Raw genomic sequence first — 21,653 nt, 5'->3', positions numbered from 1 at the left:
TGGTTTTCAACTTGATGTAAATGGAATTACCTAGTATAGTTTCCTTTTGTCTGACTTCTGTTGTTCAACGTTATGCTTGGGAAATTTATTCATGTTGTTGGTTGTAGCTGTGGGTTTTTTTTTCTTCTATTTTGATTGCTCTATGGTATTCAGTTTTATGAATATACCAAATATACCCAGGAGTGTGATCCGTTCTCCACTGGTTTGTCTTCAAGAGTTTCTTGGCCCTTTGCTTTTCCATGTACATTTTAGAATCAACTTGAAAGTTTCCACCAAAGTCCTGCAGGATTTTCACTGGAATTTCATTGTATCTGTGGATCCGTTTGTGAAGAATTAACATCTTTATAATATTGAGTCTTACAATCTGTGAACATGATATATCCCTGAGTTTAAAATAAAAGTTAAAGATTGTCCTCTGGGTAGAGGTCTTACACATCTCTCAATAGATTTATTCCTAGATAGTTGGTGTGTTTTGATGGTATTATAAATGGTATAATTTAAAAAATTTTTATTATCTAACTTTTATTTTTGATTTTCTTGATAGTCATGTTGTCTGTGAATAGTGACAGTTTTCTTTCTTTCCAATCCTTCGCAATTCTTCTATCTTTTATTTTTATTTCTTTTTTTCTTCCCCCCTTGTCTGCTGGCTGGGATCTCTAATACATTTTCGAATAGAAGTGGTGCTAGTAGGTTTCCTTTTTTTCCTTCTCGCTTTCAGAGGAAAAACTTTCGCTATTAAGAATGATGTTTAGGGCCGGCCCCGTGGCTTAGCAGTTGGGTGTGCGCGCTCCGCTACTGGCCACCCGGGGTTAGGATCCCGGGCGCGCACTGACGCACCGCTTGTCTGGCCATGCTGAGGCCGCGTCCCACATACAGCAACTAGAAGGATGTGCACTATGACATACAACTATCTACTGGGGCTTTGGGGAAAAAAAAAAAAAGGAGGAGGATTGGCAACAGATGTTAGCTCAGAGCCGGCCTTCCTCAGCAAAAAAGAGGAGGATTCAGCAGGATGTTAGCTCAGGGCTGATCTTCCTCACACACAAAAAAAAAAGAATGATGTTTAGTGCAGGATTTTTGTAAAAAGAATACTCTTTATCAGATTAAGAAAGTTCTCTTTCTTTCTAGTTTTTAGTGAGTGTTTATTATTCATTGATGTTGATTATTGTTCCTGGATGTTGATTTTTTTCAAAGGCTTTTTCTGAATCTGTTGAGATTTTTCTCCTCTTTTCTATCAATATAGTGAATTGTATTAATTGATATTTAAAAATTAAGCCAGCCTTGAATTCTGGAATAAACTCCACTTGATCCTTTTCAAATATATCTGGATTTGGATTTGGTTTATAAATATTTTGTTTGGGGTTTTGCATATTTATTCAAAAGTCCGTTGTATATTCAGCCAGAGTATTTGATTTTTTTTCTTTTAAAGTAGCTTTCTACAAATATCAAATCATTTTGTACACCTGAAACTAATATAATGTTATATGTCAATTATATCTCAATCGAAAAGAACAGGAAAAAAAGTAGCTTTCATCTTTCATCTTGATGATATATATATATTTTTCTTTAATAGCATGAAAAGCTACATCATCATTTTTATTGACTGTATAGTATTCTATTATAGGGATGAACTATTATTTATTTATTTATTTATTATTATTTTTTTATAGTTATTTCTTTTTTTTTTTAATTTTTTGTTTATTGCAGTAACATTGGTTTATAACATTGTAAAAATTTCAGGTGTACATCATTGTACTTCTATTTCTGCATAGATTACATCATGTTCACCACCAAAATATTAATAGCATCCTGAAAAGCTACATCATCATTTTTATTGACTGTATAGTATTCTATTATAGGGATGAACTATTATTTATATTCTCCATCTGTTGTTTCAGATGTGGGTTATTTCTTTTTTTTTTTTTTTGGCTACTATACAGAACACTGTCATAGATATCATATCAGGTTATTTCTGTAGAATAAATTCCCCAAAGAGAAATGATAGAGACAAAAGTTATTCACATTTAACGTTAAGAACCAAGATTTTTTTTGTGAAAGTTAAAAAAGATACAAGTATAAAAATCAAACAAATTAAATAAAAACCCAGAGTCCTAAATTTGAATTAGAATATCAGTATGAACTCATGATATATTTTCTCTTAATAAACATCTTTTCTAGTTGTGGCCACTGAAAAGGTTTAGATACAATCATCAGTCCAGTAGCAATGAGCTGATGTGGTCTCTAAATACGATATTCCAGTAAAAGCAATCAGGGCCACTTAGAGAAATGGCAGATTCTAGCTCTGGGGCAGGAAATGTATAAGATGTGCCTGAAACATCTTGTCTTATCAGAATGCAGTGAAGCTCGTAAAAACTTCTGTTCTAGGGTCTGTGGAAAGAACTCATGATCTAATTTGAAGGGGCCAAAATGGGACAATTTGACCCATAAAAAAAGGAAAATGTCTATAATAGATTTAAACACATTAGATGTTAAAATCTACATACTGATATTAAAGGAAATAGCTCATTGGTCACTATTTGAGGATGTGAGGGGTGAGGGACCACCACATTATTCGAAAAACTGGTAACTGATGGGAAAGAATCCAGCCTTTCTCCCTGAATGTATTCAGGTAAACAATTACTTGATGAGGGAAATTTCTTTATGGAAGCATTCCAACTAATAAATAAAGAGAGGGTGATTGGCTTAGAGTATCACCATTTTTCATCTACTAATGAAATATGGATCTAGGCAATGATTATTAACAGTAGTCTGAAACCATCAGGAAAAAGCTGATGAGGCACTTTCTAATGGATGGATCGACTTAACCCTCTGAATATTGTTAATATTACTAAAAAGAGAGAACCATTCATTATAGGCTTCCCGGTATTGTGTACCTCCTATGGCATTTTACCACATGATGAAGTATTCCTCCTCCAAAATTGAACCTGAATCTGATCGAGTCTGTAGATTCCACTACCAGCTTATAGGAATCATGGTAGACAAAATGGAACAAGTTAAAACACACACAGGATGCAGTCAGCAAAATCTTGACTGTGGGAAACTCTGTAGGACACATGGTCTAGTTTCTTCCACATATAAAATGTGGAGACAAAGAAGAGGAATGGGAATTTTTACAGATTAAAGGAGACTTCAGAGACATATCAGTCGGATGCAATATGTGGACCTTGTTGGGTCCTGATTTGAACAAACCAACTGTAAAAAAATTTATGAGAAATTGGGGAAATCCTAACACTAACTGGATATTTGATGATATTAAGGAATGATTAATTTTTTAGGTATGATAATATATAAAATACAGAAGTCCTTTTCTTTTAGAGATACCTACTGAAGTATTTACAGTAGTAGATATTTACTGAGGTTTGCTTCAAAATAATCTAGTGAGGGGGAAAGTGGGTAGGAGAAGAGTTGAAATAAGGTTAGCCATGTGTTGATAATTGTTGAATCTGAATGATGGGTATGTGAGGTTATTAAACTCTTCTTTTTATTTGATATATGTTTGAAATTTGTCATTATAAATAGACAGTTATTTTCATAAGATTTTCTAAATTTCTTTTCAGATGCTGAAAAAATTTACATTATATGAGAATGCCCATTTCCACACACCCTTGCCACACTGGGTATTTGCATTCTTTTAAGATTTTGCCAATCTGATAGGCAAAATGGTATTTTGTTGTTTTAATATTAAGGCATGGTTTTAATTAGAAGTTTTGTTGCCATTTGCACCTCAAAGCGCCCTTCATCTTCTCCAATCTCCAGAAACAATCTACTTGTTTCATGTTTTGTACAAAAGGAGAGTTGTTCTCAGAAAGCTCTATGAACCCTGGAATTATGAGGCAGTATAACTATTGGCTTTTAGCATCTTTCTCTTTTGCATTTTCCTTTCAACCAGCACGGTTTTTATTTCTGGCTGTAACACCTCAGTGATAATCAGTTTATTCTGTGACCTGGATAAATTCTGGAGAGAAAGTTGAAGTGAGGATTTAACACAGATGATAGATACATTTTTTTTTTCTTAGCAAACAGATTCCTATTTGCAATTGTTTTTAGTGATGGCAAAATCCATTTGAAGCCTTTTTCATATATGTATTCCATTGTCCTTAAGATAGGCACCGATAATCTCCAGACCTAGAAGCTCAGTCTCCTTGTTTCTGAAAATGAACATGTGTGGCTCCCCACACACTGAGAAGGGAATATGCTGCACTGATAATTGGTCTCAGTAGGAATCCAGAAGCATTCTGTTGTGTTTGCTGCTGTCCAGTGTAGTTTCGTATTTTACATCTCAGATAAATTGTATCCTGAAATGCATTATGTAGTTTCAGAAATAATTACAGAGAGTGATATTGAGTGGGAAGGAGAAAGGGTTTCATGGGTTTAACAAATTCTTTTTCCTCTTACCATGTTTTATTGTGCATGACTAAATCCATAGGATTAAAATATTTCTGTTTCTCACTCTTTTCCTTTAAGTAAAATTGGCACACATTGCTCACCACCTTACTACCTGGCTGTTGCCTCCTGAGCAGGTGTGGTTACCTTGTCGCTCTGGTATTCAAGGTGTGTGTGATGTTTACCTTCTCTGCTGCTCTCCTTGAATGGACTTAACTCCGTAGGGGCCCTTGTGACGTAGTGGAAAAGGCAGGGCAGAGTCAGAATCTGAATTCATCAATGCCACTGAGGGGAGTTTAAGTTGTGCCACTTAAATTCTGGCCTCGAAGAAATTTAAATACATGCCTAGCTCTCAGTACATGTCAGTTGAATTTGAATTGTTACTTAAACAAATTTCTAATGCATGCCTACTGTGTGTTGAGGTCTCTGCTGTCCATAAATATACAGTTCTCACCTAGAAAAGATTATCATGATTTCTTTTCCTCCGTTTTCAACAGTAGTCTGCCTGATTCTGGTATGCGTTCAACCTCTGCTTTAGCATCAGTCCTTCAAGATAATGCTGAAGGGGTCAAGTCTTGTCTTTGCCGTATTCTTTTAGGAGGGTTCCAGTGCGAGGAAGGAGAAGGTTATTGGTACTGTTTTAATGTCAGCTTCCTCAGCAGTGGCGAGAAGCCAGCGGTAACCTTGCCTAACCAGTCTTTCTAGCAGCATCTGTTGGGAAAAAATACATCACAGCTTTGCTGGAATAACTCTCAATTGCCAAATTTATTCTTTTAGGTTGGCTCTGCAAAGAGATAAGGAATTTATGAGGAGTAGAGGTGGATATATGCTTTGGTTTGTTCAATGTGTGATAACATTCATCACTAATGCTGGCATAAAATATAAGTGGCTTAGAGTAAAGGGTGATATTGAAACTGCACTCTTGAGAGCAAGTGGAAACAAAGTAACTTCATTGCAGGATCAGGTGAGGATGCAGAGGGGAGGTGGCAAATGCAGTGTCATTGCCAGAAACCCCCTGCTCTTTTCCTGTTGAGTCCTCACCTCCGTGGGCATCTTATTCTGCTTTTATTGGAGCTGAAGCAGAGGCATCTCCCAGAATGTCGTCCTCCCGTATAAAGCTTCTACAAGGCCCTCAGCTCCAGAGGTGGAGTGCCATGTCAAAGTCTGGACTCCTGGGTTACATGAATGCATGTGAAAACACGCATATGCTATTTGAGGGAACTGATTTGATCTGCTTTCTGGAACCTGAGTGTTTCAAGTATTGGGCAATGATCTTACACTGCTGTAGCAGTCAGGCTCTGTAAATACAGACAATACTGTTTCTTTAGAGAGTTTAAGTAGTTCTTAGACTTAGATGCACAATTGAAAAAGGATGTTTCTGTGAATAGCAGCAGAGTGCCTTTAGAAGCCTAAAGGGATTGATGTCATTTCCCAAAGGGCCAAATATTTTCACAAACTAGTCCTCACTGAATACCTATCACATGCTCAGCAGTCTTTTAAGGTTGTAGAGGAAGTATGTGATGTCATATCGGTCCTTAAAGGACTTGTGATAATAGTAATCTATTATTATTAATACCAAGCACTTACTAAATGCCACACACTCTACTACTGGCCTCATGTACGTTGTTTTGTTTAATCCTCACAACAACCTATGAGGTGTGTATTACTATGTCCATTTTACAGATAAAGAAACTGAGGTTCAGAGGAGTATATTAACTTGCTAAGTTGTGGGGCGAGGATTTTAATCCAAATCTGTCTGACTCCAAAGCCCACGGTCTACTTCTCTGAGATGCAGTTGGAGAGGCAAGATGGACTCACATGAAAATGCATACTCACTGAAAAGTCGATGGTGTTTGTCGATGGATACAGAGCTGGGAGGGACAGGTAACGGGTGAGATGTCAGAGTCAAGATTCCGAAAGATCTTGGCAGACTGGAAGAACGGAGAAAGTAATAAAATGATATTTATGGAGATAAGTACAAAATCCCCCATTTAAGTAAAATCAGCTATTTAAGTCCTGAAGAAGGGAAAAATGGTTTGATAGCACTCTATGAGAGGAAAAAAGAACCAGGGATTTTAGTTATTTGCAAGTTCAAAATGGGTCAGCATAGAACAGTGGCTATCGTAAATGCTAGTGCAATCTGAAGCTAGATTCATAAAAAATGTGGGATCCACTGAGGAATAAATGAAGACAACAGGATGATGAGGGATCTGGGAGATTGGCCATGTGAAAAACGATGGCATGAATTAGGGGCTTTTGGTTTTGAAATATTTGAAGCACTGTCTTCATGTGGCGGAAGGGTTACACTTACTCTGTGTCACTCGAGAGGAAGGTCGTAGGTCCTGACCAATGCACGGAATTACGTACAGGGAGATCTTGACTTCACAGAAACCGCTGCTGAGCTCTTGGGGAATGATTCGGGCTGTCTTGTGCGGTGATGAAGCGTTGACGCAGAGGCTGAGTGATGTTGTAGAGCGCAGTTTCCTGCTGTGGGGATCAGAACAGAGGAGAGTCAGGGAGGCTGGAGCAGTCAGAGACGGTTCATGGAGAAACTGGAACGTGAGAGGGTTTAGAAGATTGGTGAGGGAAGAGCATTCTAGGCAAGGATAACAACATAGGCAAAGATAAAGAAAAAGAGCAGGCATTTAAAAACCTTGCTTTATGTATTGAATAGTAAGGGGAGGGAGGGAACATGGCTGGAGTATGTCTTATGGTGCTAACTGGGCAAGAGAATTAAGATTGGGTGAAAGGAATCTGGGGTAGTATGTAACTCCGTGATACTTATTTAGGAGGTGAGAGAACTTTTTAAGGTACCGTTTATTTTCTGCCACTATATTTAGAAAGGTAGCATTAACCCAATATGTGACCCAACCTTGTCTTATTTGCAAGAGACACCACACATGCACCAAGAGGTTGTGAAAAGGCTTATTACGTACATGTTTGCAGTCTCTGGGGAGACAGGGCAGGCCTCTCAAGCAGGTTTGAATAGCTTGAGAGAGCAAGGAAAGGAGAATCTCGGGCTTTTATTGAGGTTACGGGATGGGGTCAGCGCGAGGGTTCCCAGGCGTGCGGTCGGGCACGCGGGGTTTGAAACTCCTGCCTGGGCCAAAGGAGGGAGCACCCAGGCTTTTGTATCAGCTTCCTAGATGTAGGGCAGAAAGAGCAAAAATGAAGTCAGACTCCTCATTACAGCCTCTAGAGGGAAATCATTTCCCCAGGGCCTTGAAAGGAGCTAGTGTGAAGAATGTTTGCCACCAAAACCTTGCATTTTGTGTGTGTGCATGTGTACCAGCTAACTAGAAGTCAACGTGTGCTGACTTTCTGATTAAACTTTGTCCAGGCCTCATTACCAGTGCATAACCAGGTGTTACCTTCAATTGAGAGTGTGGATGGGTCAGACCCTTTGGCAACTCTGCAGAACCCTATGGGTAGACTGGAGGCCAAAGAGGAAGAGGATGAGGATGAGGATGAGGATACCGAGGAAGATGAGGAAGAAGATGGTGAAGACACAGACCTGGATGACTGGGAACCAGATCCACCTCGGCCCTTTGACCCTCACGACTTGTGTGAGTACGAGCTGTTTCTCGTGAGTGTGTGCACACGGGAACGTGGGTAACGTTTGCTGAGGGCGTCCTGTGTGCAGACGCTGCTCCCTGCTCTGCGTGCGGCATCTCGCTCCGTCCTCACAGCAGCCTGTCGGGGAGGCACTCATGCTGTCCTTAGTTCTGACGTGACTGGCGAGCGAGTGGCAGCTCAGAAGCGGGGCAACCTGCTCAGTGTCACTGGGGTGAGTGGTGGGTCAGGCATCGAGCCCGAGTCTCTGCCACCAGAGCTTGAGTTACCAAACCACTGAGGGAAGTTTGTCGAGTCCTAGACTATTCAGCCGAGTCAGCTTGAACAAATTTGCTCTGCTGCTTTACCTCTCTTCATAATAACCTTTTAAAAATGCCTACTATATTCCAGGCACTAGTGCTTTACATTTTCTAACTCGTTTAATGCTCTCCACAGTCTTATGAGGTAGGTAGCTTTCCCAAGGTCGTGCTCCGTTGTTGCAAGAGTCAGGATTCAAACTCAGGTGGTCTGGCTCCAGTGTGTCCACGGTTAACCACAGCACTTACTGGCTCTCTGTACTGCCTGTTTGGGATTGGGGGGTCCTGCCTCCGTCTACCGAATCATTGCTTCTCTCCAGCGATTTTCATGTTTATGTGGCAAAGTTCTTATCTCATTTATTTGAGTTACCGAGGCTATTCAGAGCTTTGCGGTCTCACTGAATTTCTCCTGGGACCTTCTGGGTGGTGGTGGTAAAGCCTATTTGCATGGGGCCAGTGTTTAGCTCTGTATTCAATAGAGAACTTCCACATTTTGTTTTTCCTTGAATTCAGAGTTTTCAAGGCAACTCCTTAGTCGAATACACATAAAGTCACTTTATCTTATAAATATAATTACAAAGTAGAACTCCATTACTTGAGAATTGTAGGAATTGAAATACCTATTTCCTAAGTCAGGTCATCACACAGCCAGAGTGGGATAAAATGTGATTGGTTAATTAAATTTGTTAAGGGTCATGCGTATGATCTCTGTGTGGTCCTGTCCCTTTTCTCTGTTTTGTGGCTATATCCATCTAATTCTGTCAGGTGGTTACAGATGGGTGCTACTGGGGTGAGTGTGGACGGTTAGTGCAAACTGATCACTCCTAGAACGAGCTAAAATATATGTCCTATCAGGGCTGGGCTAATTGTGTCATCCTAGTGAATGAAGGATGGGATGCTAAATTCATTCGTTTTAGCGTTATCTTCACACAATATGGATTGAAATCTCAAACTGTATAGCACTTTTTCTCTTTGAGTTAGACATGCCCAGACAATGAGGCTTCTGTAACTCCCTTTAAGGAAACTGATTAAACAGTAGTGTCAGGTTTTTTAAAACAGCTTCATTGAGATATAATTTACATACTATAAAATTCATCTATTTTTTTTTTTTTTTTGTGAGCAAGGTTAGCCCTGAGCTAACATCCGTTGTCAATCCTCCTCTTTTTGCTGAGGGAGATTGGCCCTGGGCTAACATCTGTGCCCATCTTCTTCTACTTTATGTGCAATGCCGCCACAGCGTGGCTTGATGAGCAGTGCGTAGGTCCACGCCCAGGATCCGAACCTGTGAACCCCCGGCTGCTGAAGTGGAGTGTGTGAACTTAACCACTGTGCCACCGGGCCCACCCCAAAAATTCACCTATTTTATCTCATCAGATTTTGCAATATTTAGCATAATAAGCTCTTCTTTTTTCTTTTCAGACATGTTATAATTGATTTGTAAATTTAGTGGCCACTATTCAAATTAATATCCAGTAGAGAAATAAGTCACAGCCTGTATATTATTTTTGGCAGGCATAAACTAATTCTGCTTGCTTTTAAAGGAAAAGTATAGGATTTTATTGGTCTATGAAAGCTAATATATTACAATTGAATGGGTAGTGTAATTGTAAGAGTTAATTGAATTTTGGCTTGAAAACTTAGATTTGGGGATTTTTTCAGGTTAGAACTTTTTACATGAGATTAAGTCCTGTTGAGGAATTTGACTTCAAGATTTTCTTCTTTTGCAGGGTGTGAGGAGTGTAATAATGCACATTCTTCAGTGTGCCCAAAGCATGGCCCCTTGCATCCCATCCCCAACCGGCCTGTGCTCACGAGGGCGAGAGCGAGCCTCCCCCTGGTCCTCTACATCGACAGGTTCCTCGGAGGAGTGTTCTCCAAAAGGCGCATCCCCAAGCGCACCCAGTTTGGCCCAGTGGAGGGACCCCTCGTCAGGGAGTCCGAGCTGAAAGACTGTTATATTCATTTAAAGGTGATTTGTGCTTTATCATAACTCACTCTTCTTAATAATTTTTAAAGGGGCACGTATTTCCCTACTGAGTCTCTTAATTCAATTTCATAGCAGTTGTTTGCTAGTATTTTTCTTTCTGTGCTTAAATTGTTTTAAATGGAAACTTTTTCTCTTTCACCAGTAAAATGGAGATTGCAGTTTTAGTCCCCCAAGGCATTATATGAGTAATTCCGAAAGGTGTCATTCTTAGGGGCTGTCTTAGTTTGCTAGGGCTACCATAACAAACCACCAGAGTCTGGGTGGCTTAAACAACAGAGAGACAGTCACATTCCGAGCTACTGGGAGGCTAGGGCTTCAACATATGAATTTGGGGTGGGGGACACAATTCAAATCATAATAGGGGCTTTGACAGCTTTTTTTTTTTTTTAAACTAATTTTGACTGGAATACAAAGAGAATTATGTAGACTCATGTAATCTGCTAAGAGCCAATAATGTTTTCAGGAAAACCACTTTTCGGTTTTTGAAACAGGTCTGTCCTGCCGAATCTTTTGTTAAAGAATAGTTCACTATATGTTAAAGTATATTTATACTGATCTCTGCCCCTTGCATTTGATAGTTTTGCTTCTATCCAACCCCTGTGCTGTCTGCTTCTTGGAGAGCCACTCTGGAGGACCAGGAAAGGGCGGTTTGGAAGGGAGAATATTTGGGATGTACTTTTTGAGAAATCAGGGGAGGCTGTCATGGGGAGATTTTGTTTGGTGATGCTCAAGATCTCTAAGAAAGAATATTATTTTGTAAAGAGAAATACCTATCACCAGGCTACACATTATAAATGAATGTAGTTGAATCCCAAAAGGAAACAAGTTGTAATGAACTAGAGAGTATTTTGCTTGCCTTTCTCTGGCTTTATTGTAACATTTTTTTTTTTTTTTAAATTTCTCTCTCTCTCTCTTTTTTTTTTTTGTGAGGGAGATCAGCCCTGAGCTAACGTCTGTGCTAATCCTCCTCTTTTTGCTGAGGAAAACCTGCTCTGAGCTAACATCTACTGCTAATCCTCCTCCTTTTTTTTCCCCAAAGCCCCAGTAGATAGTCGTATGTCATAGTTGCACATCCTTCTAGTTGCTGTATGTGGGACGCGGCCTCAGCATGGCCGGAGAAGCAGTGTGTCGGTGCGCGCCCAGGATCCGAACCCGGGCCGCCAATAGTGGAGTGCGCGAACTTAACCGCTAAGCCACGGGACCGGCCCTGTAACATTTTTTGATGTGTTAGTTAATGATGAAACATCAACTGAAGCTATACAGTTAGGTTGCTAACTTTTAGGTTTAGCCAGGCAATTCTCTGACAGGTGAGTCTTCAGAAAGTATCCTTTCCTGTTTACATTTGGCAAGACACGATTCCAGTGTCGTTCTAAGATACAAAGAGAAGAATCAGCATATGTACGTGGTTAATTTAAGGAGCAGTGTTTTGTATATTATGAAATTAATGCATATTATATTGAAGGTTTTGTTTGTTTATTTGTTTTTGGTGTGGCTTTTTACTTTCTCTTTGGTTCCAGGTTTCTCTTGATAAAGGGGACAGGAAAGACAGAGACCTGCATGAGGACCTCTGGTTTGAGTTGTCTGATGAGACCCTTTGTAACTGGATGATGTTTGTGCGTCCAGCCCAGAATCACCTGGAGCAGAACCTGGTGGCTTACCAGTACGGCCACCATGTGTATTACACAACAATAAAGAATGTGGAACCCAAGCAGGAGCTTAAGGTACAGTGCTGGGTCAGTGATGCCTTTGCTAGGAATAGTCATTATTTAGTGCTTTTCCTACTTTTTTTCCCCTAAAGTAAGATTCTTACAAAATTGGTCCTTTCCTTGTAATTCACTTACTTATTGATCTGTGTACTGTACACCTATAGTAATCCCACAAGTAAAACAGAATGAAGAGTGTTTGACTTTTGGGTCTATCCAAGGCCTGCCTGAAGGTGTTAGGCTCAGGGGTACGGAAGTAGCTGTTTTGGGTAATAGACTGGTATTTGTGATGGAATGATTAAAGATGGAGTCACTTAACATCACTTACACACTCTAAAGAAGAATTAGTTAGGAAACAGAAGATCTTGTAAAATGGAACTCAGCATTCTTTTCTTTATCTGAATACTTCATTTTACCCAAAGAATTCTATGCACTCACTTCTGATTTCAGGAATATATTTTTCCGGGATAACTCTCTATAGGAATTTGTCTACATATTAATTCTTGATGACATAATGAAAATTCTGCTGTGATTCTAAAGGAAAATTCCTTTTTTTTTTGTTTTTAAAGCTATGTTAGGAACATGGCCAAAAGAGGGAGTCAAAATACTCTATAGCTTCCTGATATAAAGGAAAAATAGGTGAGAAATGATTGTATCAGTACGTGAACACTGAATTGCACAGTGCCTAAATGTGGTAATAGTGAGAAATAGGTACCTCTTTAGGGGGAGAACAAAGACCTAGACTTGGTTCAAAAGCTATCCCAAACCTGTGTCTTTGAAACCATGAATTAGATAATCCATGAACCCTGAAGAAAATATGTAAAACGAGATTCACATTTCACACCATCTATCCCAATAAATTCTTGATAAGAAAAAACTGAAGTGAATACTTCTTAACTGTAGAAAGGAGATTATTTTCTCTTTTAAATAAGCAGTAGATAGAACTGTGAAGATAAAGATAGACAGAAACAATTAAATAAGAATATAATAGTTCAATATAATGAACAACCAGAACAACAGATAAAAAGGAAGCAACAGAATAGGTGAAATATTTGTAATACACATTAAACGGTTTAAGTATAAAGCTGAGAGAAAGTTGTACACCTCTTCTAACCTCACTACATCCAGCTGGACAAATAGACAAATACCAGGAATAGACCTTATTTGGAGGAAGAATCAAATAGTAAAGAAATGTTAAATTTTTTTAATGGTGATAATTTAAAACCCCAAAACAGCTATGAGTTGCTATTTTTATTAATTTAAATTAGCAAAAAATATGGATATAGTACAATGAATGTGAGGAGTTAAAAAATAGGGACATTTGTTACAGAATTGCACTATTTTATAGAATATTTCTGGCAGTATATGGCAAAAATGTTCTTGGCTGAGTAAACCTAATCTTTGAAAACTAGTCTGAGATGGGCCGGCCCTGTGGCTTGGTGGTTAAGTGCGCGCGCTGCAATGCTGGTGGCCCGGGTTCGGATCCCGGGTGCGCATCAAGGCACCACTTCTCCGTCCATCCTGAGGCCGAGTCCCACATACAGCAACTAGAAGGATGTGCAGCTATGACATACAACTATCTACTGGGGCTTTGGGGGGAAAAAATAAAATAAATAAAATCTTTAAAAAAAAAAAAAAGAAAACTAGTCTGAGAAAATAATTATAAACAAAGATAGAGCTGGCTACATTAGAATCTTGTAATGCCCTCTTGCTGAAGGGTAGCGGAGGGAGAGTGATAAGAGCTGGGACTAGACCATGAAGCCCTTTGGAACATTGAGCATTTCAGGTTTATTTTGAAACAAGGAGCTGTGCTGGCTTTTAAGCGTGGGAATGATGAAATCTGATTGTGTTTTAAGAAGACCACTCTGGCTCCTGTGTGGAGAATGGATTGGAGAGATCAAGATAGAAAAGAGGAGGCTCATTAGAAGGCCAGGTCATAATCCAGACAAGAGCTCATCTTGGCCTGCATCTAGGTGGGAGGAGCAGAGGTGGAGAATATCTGGGAAATCAGTAGTTCTTGCTAAAGGATTACAGAAGAAAACTATGAAATCAAAGACACCTTTTAGGTGTCAGGTCTGAGCAGTTGGGTGGAAGGTAGAGTATTTACTGAGATGGAGAAGATAGGCAGTGGTAAGGGATGTGAGTAGGGAATCATCTAGAATTCAGTTCTGGACATGCTAAGCTTGAGCTGATCCAAAATATCAGGTGGGCAGTAGAATGTGCCTAGAGGGAACAGAGAGGGAGGATCTGGGATGGAGATATTAATTTGGGAGTCATTAGCATAGAGCTGGCTGGAAATGGATATGATCACCTTACAGAAAAATAAGAAGGCCTCAGACTTAGACTAAGTTGTGAGGAACACCAATATTTAGAAGTTAGGGAGAAAAAGAAGAGCAAGACAAGAAGACTGAGCAGCCAGTGGGGTAGGAGGGAGGAAGAGACTCAGGAGGGCATGGTAGTATTTGAAATAGTCATTTTTTTTTTTTTAAAGATTTTATTTATTTATTTTTTCTCCCCAAAGCCCCAGTAGATAGTTGTATGTCATAGCTGCACATCCTTCTAGTTGCTGTATGTGGGACGCGGCCTCAGCATGGCTGGAGAAGCGGTGCGTCGGTGTGCGCCCGGGATCTGAACCCGGGCTGCCAGCAGCGGAGCGCTCGCACTTAACCGCTAAGCCACGGGGCCGGCCCTGAAATAGTCATTGATGACCCTAGTAAGAGCCGTGTGGTGACATGTTGGGGTGGAAGCCACTGTGATTACAGCTGTGTAAAAACCTGTCATTAAATACAGATAAAGAATCAAAAGAGGCTATGTTTTATTTAGATGAAGACATTATTAATATTATCTCTTGTGAAGTTGTTCTAATAACAAAAATAGTTTTTTAAAAAGGAAAAAAAAACATGCAGTGTGTCTTGGCAAATGGGCTTCCTGACTGACCACCTGCAGACTGGTGTTAAAGGGGTGGTTGGCTCACAGTGCGATTTTTTTGATTGGTTGGTTGTTTTTCGTGGGCTGTGGAAAAGCCTGGATTGCTTTATGTGAGCAGGAGAAAGAATGTAAGTGTGCAGAGAACACCTGGTGATGTCCTTTAGTGTTTGACCACGTGCTTGGTTCTTGCAGGTGTGGTATGCTGCGTCCTATGCTGAATTCGTGAACCAGAAAATTCATGACATTTCTGAGGAAGAAAGGAAAGGTGGTTGGACTTTTTTACATTTTCTTTAGGAATTCTAAATTGTATATGTTACATCTTTATGCAACCTCTAATTTTTTCATATCAGTGTATTTAAGAAGATATTTCAGTAGGTTTTTTAGAGCTACATCTCTGTCTAATTCTAGGATCAAATGACAATGACATATTTACATTTCTTTCATGAGTGCTGGAAAATAGTATTTAATGTAATGAAAACCTCCAGATCCTAAATTAGAACCTAGATCAGAGAACGATCCCTATCTAGTTTTAATCACCTTTGAGGACATAGCAAGGCAGGCATTGGCTTTGTTTTTTTTTTTTCCCCCCAAAGGCCCAGTAGATAGCTGTATATCATAGTTGCACGTCCTTCTAGTTGCTGCATGTGGGACGCGGCCTCAGCTTGGCCGGACAAGTGGTGCATCGGTGCGCGCCGGGGATCCGAACCCCTGCTGCCAGTAGTGGAGTGCGCACTTAACCGCTAAACCATGGGGCTGGCCCATGGCTTTGTTTTTTTTTTTTCCCATGGCTTTGTTTTTAAAGTAAATGTTACTGAAGTATAATCTACATACAGAAAAATGCACAAATTATACAGCTTGATGAATTTTCACAAAGTGAACATACCTGTGTAACCTGCACTCAGATCAACAAACAGAACATGACCAGTGCCGCAGAGGTCCCCTTGTGCCTTCTTCCAACTTCCCCTCACTCCCAAGTGTAACTAATGTCTTGGCTTCCAATACCACAGATACAATATGCTTGTTACTGAACTTTATATAAATAGAATTATGTGATATATATATACTTTTGGCTTCCGGGCATCTTTTGTTCAACATTATGTTTGTGAGATTCATCCATATTGTTGTGTATTATTGTAACTTGTTCATTCTCATTGCTGTTTGGTATTCTACTGTATGAATGTACCATAATTCATTTATCTATTTTACTGTAGATGGAAATTTCGGTTGCACAGTGCAATTCTGACATCAACTACCTGGAGTGAGGTCACATTTCACAGGTGTAAGGGCAGAGTCTTCCACAAGTCTCTCCTCCCTTCAGACACCAGCCAAGCTCAGGAGTTCCCATGCCACCTGCACTTCTGACCAACTAGCTACAATTTAGGGAGTTCCCAGTACCCCCTTAGGCTTGATAATTCACTAGAATGACTCACAGAACTCAGAAAAGTGCTATACTTATGATTACAGTTTTATTATAAAGGACACACGTCAGGACCAGCCAAATGAAGAGCTACTTAGGGCAAAGTTTGGGAGGGTCCCAAACGTGAAGGTTCCATGTCCTTTGGCTGTGTCACCTCCCTGGCACACTGATGTATGATTACCAACCAAGGAAGGTCACCTGAGCTTCGGTGTCCAGCGTTTTTATTGAGGCATCATTACGTAGGCATGATTGATTGAATCACTGGCCACATGATGGAACTTGCTCTCCAGCTCCCGCTCCCTCCCTGGCTGATGTCACCTGGCTCAAAGCCCCAGCTGTGTAATCGAATGGTTGGGCTTTCTGGCTCAGGCAGCCCCCATCCTGAGTCATCTCTTTAGCATAAACTCAGGTATGGTCAGAGACCACCATGAATAACAAAGATACTCCTATTACTTGGGAAATTCCAAAGATTTATAGGTTATTTGCCAGGAGCCAGGGACAAAAGCCAGCCATATTCTTTATTATACAACAGCGTTGTTTCCAGTTTTGGGCGGTTATGAAGAGTGCAACTGTGAACATTCTTATACACGTCTTTTGGCAAACATATGTGTGTATTTCTGTTGGAGGTACATCTAGGAGTGGATTGCTGGGTCATAGGGTATGCATATAATCAGCTATAGTAGATACTTCTGAACATTTTGCTAAAGTGATTACATTGGGCAATGACTTTCAAGTTATTTGTGATGAAATATACCCTCAGATTATGAAACTTGGATCCGAATCACTAGGGTATCTGAATACAGATTTCCATTGTAGCATTTTCTGTCTTTCCAGTGTGGTGAGGTTGTGTGTATGTGTGTGTGTGTGTATGTATTGGGGAGTGGGAGAGGGTTTTTTTCCCCTTGATGTCTTACATGAATATAACTGAAAATAAGATCCTAAAAACCACCTCTCTAACTTTAGCCTTTGATTTTATAGCAAAATAGTAATGCAAATAGCAGGCACTGTATGTTTATGAACTCTGGGATACAGTGTGATGAGAATGGCAGGGATACTGGGCATTTGAGTTTTATTGGTGTCTGTTGATCATCAGCCTTTATGATTTCTCTCCTGTGACTGCAGTTCTTCGAGAGCAAGAGAAGAATTGGCCCTGCTATGAATGTAACCGCCGATTTATAAGCTCAGAGCAGTTGCAACAGCATCTCAATTCTCATGATGAGAAACTGGATGTGTTTAGCAGGTATAATGAGGGGGAAGTTTTCACAAAGTTAGTTTTTTAAAGGTCCAGAATCATTTCTATATTGTCTATAAACTAATGAGTGTTTCTGTGTGTGTGCGCACACACCTAGGTAGGCTGCTGAGGGAAATCTCTAATCGGTCGTTTCCTGTTTTCCCCTGTCCTTATTTACTATTTACCCCTTTTCCAGCAAAACCAGTACCCAGCAATGGGAGATCCTTTCACCTTAGTTAAATCTCTCTTAACTAGAGATTCTGAAATAGGGATTCTGAGATAGCATACACCTTTGAAATAATCTGCATCTCTGATTTTCAAACTTTTTCAGTAGTAGGATTCCTTTATCAAACTGAATCATGTGTTTAATTCCACTATACCAAAAAGATAGATGAAGAAGAATCATATAGGAATTATATAGAATTGTAGCCAGCGGCAGATCATGTAAGGCCTTATGGGTAATGGTAAGAGATTTGGATTTTATTCTAAGTATGATGAGAATTCTTTAGAGGGTTCTGATCAGGGAGCATTGTGATGTGAATTAAATTTTTCAACATCACTGGATAAAAATAAAAAATAGCACTTTAGCTTATATTGGAGCAAGAGTGAAGACAAGGAGTCTAGTTAGAAGCTATTTCAGTAGTTCAGGTCAGGAATGAGAGTGGTTTGGAATAGGGTAGTATCAGTGGGACAGATGTAGTGTTGCCAACTCTTATAGGGTTTGGAAAGAGAGGAGATGGTGTGAAATGGCATTTAGGAAAGTGAGAAAGTAAATGTTCTAGGGGCAGTACGGTATGATTGCCTGCAACACTAAGAGCTCACTTGAGGTTCGTGGTCATGAGATTAAAGTGAGACCACTTGCCTGGCTGTGCATTGTTCTCCAGCTTCCATCACTGCAAGAGTGCTAGGGCAGAGCAGGCGGGGAAAAGGAGTGCACAGGGTCGTGGTTTTGCCAAGAGCATACAGCATAGCAAGAGTAATGAAACAGCAGTGGGGATGGGAAACAAGCACGTACAAGGGAGTGATTACAATGAATGGCTTTGGAGTTTATGTGTGGAAGAAGGGGAGATAAAATTTCAAGAGGACATAGGACTGCAAAAAGGTGACAGAAGGATTGGGTTGGAGATGCTAGTGAGGTTGGAGGATATATTTGTACATGAGTCCTTATGTTTTAGAGATTCATACTGAAGTATTTACAGATGAAATGATGTCTGAGATTTACTTCAAAATAATCTAATGGGTATGTGTGTGGGCAAAGTAGTGGGGATATAGATGGAATAAAATTGGCCATGAGTTGATAAATGTTGAAACTGGGTAACGAGTACATTAGGCTCATTATGTTATTTTCTACATTTGCCTAGGTTCAGAATTTTCTATAGTAAAGAGTCTTTTAAAAGTTTCTGGAAAAAATATATAATTTTTGTTGAAGTGTTAAATAGATGAGTGGAAGATTAATTTTATACACATTCCCACACACATCTTCTAAAAGAGGTTTTCATGACGTACTTTCTGAGTCCCTTTTATTAAGGAATTTTTGTATCTTAGAAACCTATTAAAGGGAATACAATTTATTTGGTGTTTACTAGGCATGTTGATGGAACAGTTGAATTAGAAATTTGATCTGACCTTCCAGAAGCTTAGAGTAAAACAAGAAAGTTCTTTTGAATCTAGCCAGCGTTCTTGGAAGGAATGAGTGGTGAGGCAAGGGGAAAAGAGGGAAGGAATGGAATCTGGTCTCTAGGAACACACTCCAAGGCTTAGCGTGTTCTGTCCTATCTGCATTGCTCACATCATTTCAGAGATGTGTTTGTGCTTTCAGAATTTTCAGTAGCAAAATGGTGTCAGTGCTTGGAATATTTATAGCTCCTTTTTTCTGAGTAATTTAAGACATCTCTTTGAGCCATATACAGGGCAAAGATGAAATTTAGGAAGTGTGTATTAGCAAAACAATTGTTTCCATTAGAGGAAAGAATCAGAGAAAGTAATAAAGTGAGAGGAAATCAAGACCTGGGGTTAGCCAGGATGGTTTCGAGAAATATTTGTTAAGGAGTATTATGTAACCATGACTATTTATAACCCAATCTCTTGTCCCCAGAGCAAGAGGCAGAGGAAGGGGACGAGGCAAGAGGCGATTTGGCCCAGGTCGACGGCCAGGGCGTCCTCCAAAATTTATCCGCTTGGAAATAACCAGCGAAAACGGGGAAAAGTGTGATGATGGGACACAGGTACTGGGAGGATGGGAAAGAGCTACTGCTTTGATGCTTGCTTAGAGGGCTTCACAGAACTATTACTGGATTTAAATACAAATACCTTTCAGAGGTTGACAGTCCTGTCATGTCTGTGCTTTGCTGCCTGTTAGTTAAAGTATGACTAGAGAAAGGCAAAAAAAACGTATTTTCAAACTTTACTTAGAAGACAAACCAACTTTACTCTCCTAAAGATTTGAAATTGTCCAGAGATGTTATGGGGGACTCTTTTTAATTAGTTTAAACCATTAAAATTATTACCATATTCCAGAACAGTCCTGTCACAGTCTTTCCCTTATGAGTGATCTGGAATATCTCTTGTTTTTGCTTTCTGTGGATAGTCACCTAATTAACTTTCCCAGAAGGAGAATATTTTTTCTGAGCATAATGACTCTAGTCATTTAAAAAATAAGCAGTGGGGCCGGCCCGGTGGCTTGGCAGTTGAGTGCTCGCGCTGCGCTACTGGCAGCCCGGGTTCGGATCCCGGGCGCGCACCGATGCACCGCTTGTCGGGCCATGCTGAGGCGGCATCCCACATACAGCAACTAGAAGGATGTGCAGCTATGACATACAAGTATCTATTGGGGCCTTGGGGAGAAAAAGGGAAAAAAAGGAGGAGGATTGGCAATAGATGTTAGCTCAGGGCCGGTCTTCCTCAGCAAAAAAGAGGAGGACTGGCATGGATGTTAGCTCAGGGCTGATCTTCCTCACACACACAAAACATAATAATAAAAAATAAGCAGCAATTCTAAATCTTAGCTGACAGTCCTCCTAGCACTGGTCTCTCTCTAGGTAGGGAAATGATTCCTGCTTATTGCAATTTCAGGACCTGCTACATTTTTCCACCAAGGAACAGTTTGATGAGGCTGAACCAGCTACTCTGAATGGGCTGGATCAACCAGAACAGACCACTCTCCCAATCCCTCAGCTGCCACAAGAAACCCAGTCTTCTCTGGAGCATGAGCCAGAAACTCACAGCCTCCACCTGCAGCCCCAGCACGAGGAGAGTGTCCTGCCCACCCAGAGCACGTTGACGCCCGATGACATGCGCAGAGCCAAGCGCATCCGAGTAAGTGGGAAGCAGAGCTCCTCCCTCACTAGGCGCTGCCCTTCCTTGGTCAACCAGCTTTTCAGGTGCTATGTTTTCCAACCTACTCACCATCCACTTTGAAATCTTTCGTCTAGCTTATTACATACTCAATCTCTTTATTTTGAAAGAAAGTATTAACTATTTCTCAACGTTTTTATGTCCTATGGCAGGCTGGAATGGCTGGTCCTAGATTCGATTAAGTTAGTGATGACACAGAAGCCTGGCTTTTGGCAGCTTCTGGACTAGTATATTTAAAATAGGATAGCTCTCTGGATCCCTAAACTCACAGATTGGAAATGGAGAAATAAGTACATTTAATTATAATAATTATTTACATTTAAGCCAGGCTAATCTGTGCCTAATCATAGCTCTCAGCTTAATTTTGGTAGCTGAATCGGTTATCTACAGTTTCGGAGGGGAGACTGGCAAACGTCATTACTGGTTAATGCCAAGTGTCCAAGATGATATGGCAGGTGCAACCCACACGCCAGGGGACAGCTCGAAGTGAAGCTCTAGTTTCGGGAGTAGGCCAGTGGCTCGCTGTGTGGCCTGCGGCTTGAGTTTCGGCCATGAGGCTGCCGGCCTCCCTGGCTCCAGGGCAGCTGTGTTTTCCTGTTATTTCACAGACAGCATTTGAGCCTGAGTTAGGAGCTGCAGGGCATGCATGTGGAGAACAATACGGTTTGTGGGATAAGTGCCCTGTGCTGACTGTTTACATCTAGAAAACAGTTACTTAAACCCGGGTTTGCGGCAGCAGGGCATGTTTATTAGTACTTAA

At 40.3% G+C, this 21,653-nt stretch overlaps 1 protein-coding gene across 2 annotated transcripts in view; it reads left to right on the top strand.

Annotated features, from left to right (window-relative positions):
- The window catches only part of PRDM10 (PR/SET domain 10), a 96,559-nt gene that overhangs the window by 40,417 nt on the left and 34,489 nt on the right, over positions 1 to 21,653 (top strand). For both annotated transcript variants that reach the window (XM_087433931.1, XM_014793743.2), the window contains exons 5-11: positions 7,745 to 7,970; positions 10,001 to 10,242; positions 11,778 to 11,981; positions 15,084 to 15,156; positions 17,431 to 17,548; positions 19,635 to 19,764; positions 20,612 to 20,854. In XM_087433931.1, the coding sequence (XP_087290057.1) occupies positions 7,745 to 7,970; positions 10,001 to 10,242; positions 11,778 to 11,981; positions 15,084 to 15,156; positions 17,431 to 17,548; positions 19,635 to 19,764; positions 20,612 to 20,854 (1,236 nt within the window). The remainder of the gene's footprint in view (positions 1 to 7,744; positions 7,971 to 10,000; positions 10,243 to 11,777; positions 11,982 to 15,083; positions 15,157 to 17,430; positions 17,549 to 19,634; positions 19,765 to 20,611; positions 20,855 to 21,653) is intronic.

The sequence above is a fragment of the Ceratotherium simum genome, chromosome 7 (assembly GCF_057802395.1).
Source record: "Ceratotherium simum simum isolate JZ-2026a chromosome 7, ASM5780239v1, whole genome shotgun sequence".
NCBI lineage: Eukaryota > Metazoa > Chordata > Mammalia > Perissodactyla > Rhinocerotidae > Ceratotherium > Ceratotherium simum.
Note: the sequence above shows the minus strand (reverse complement) of the source record. Positions and strands in the feature narration are given on the sequence as shown.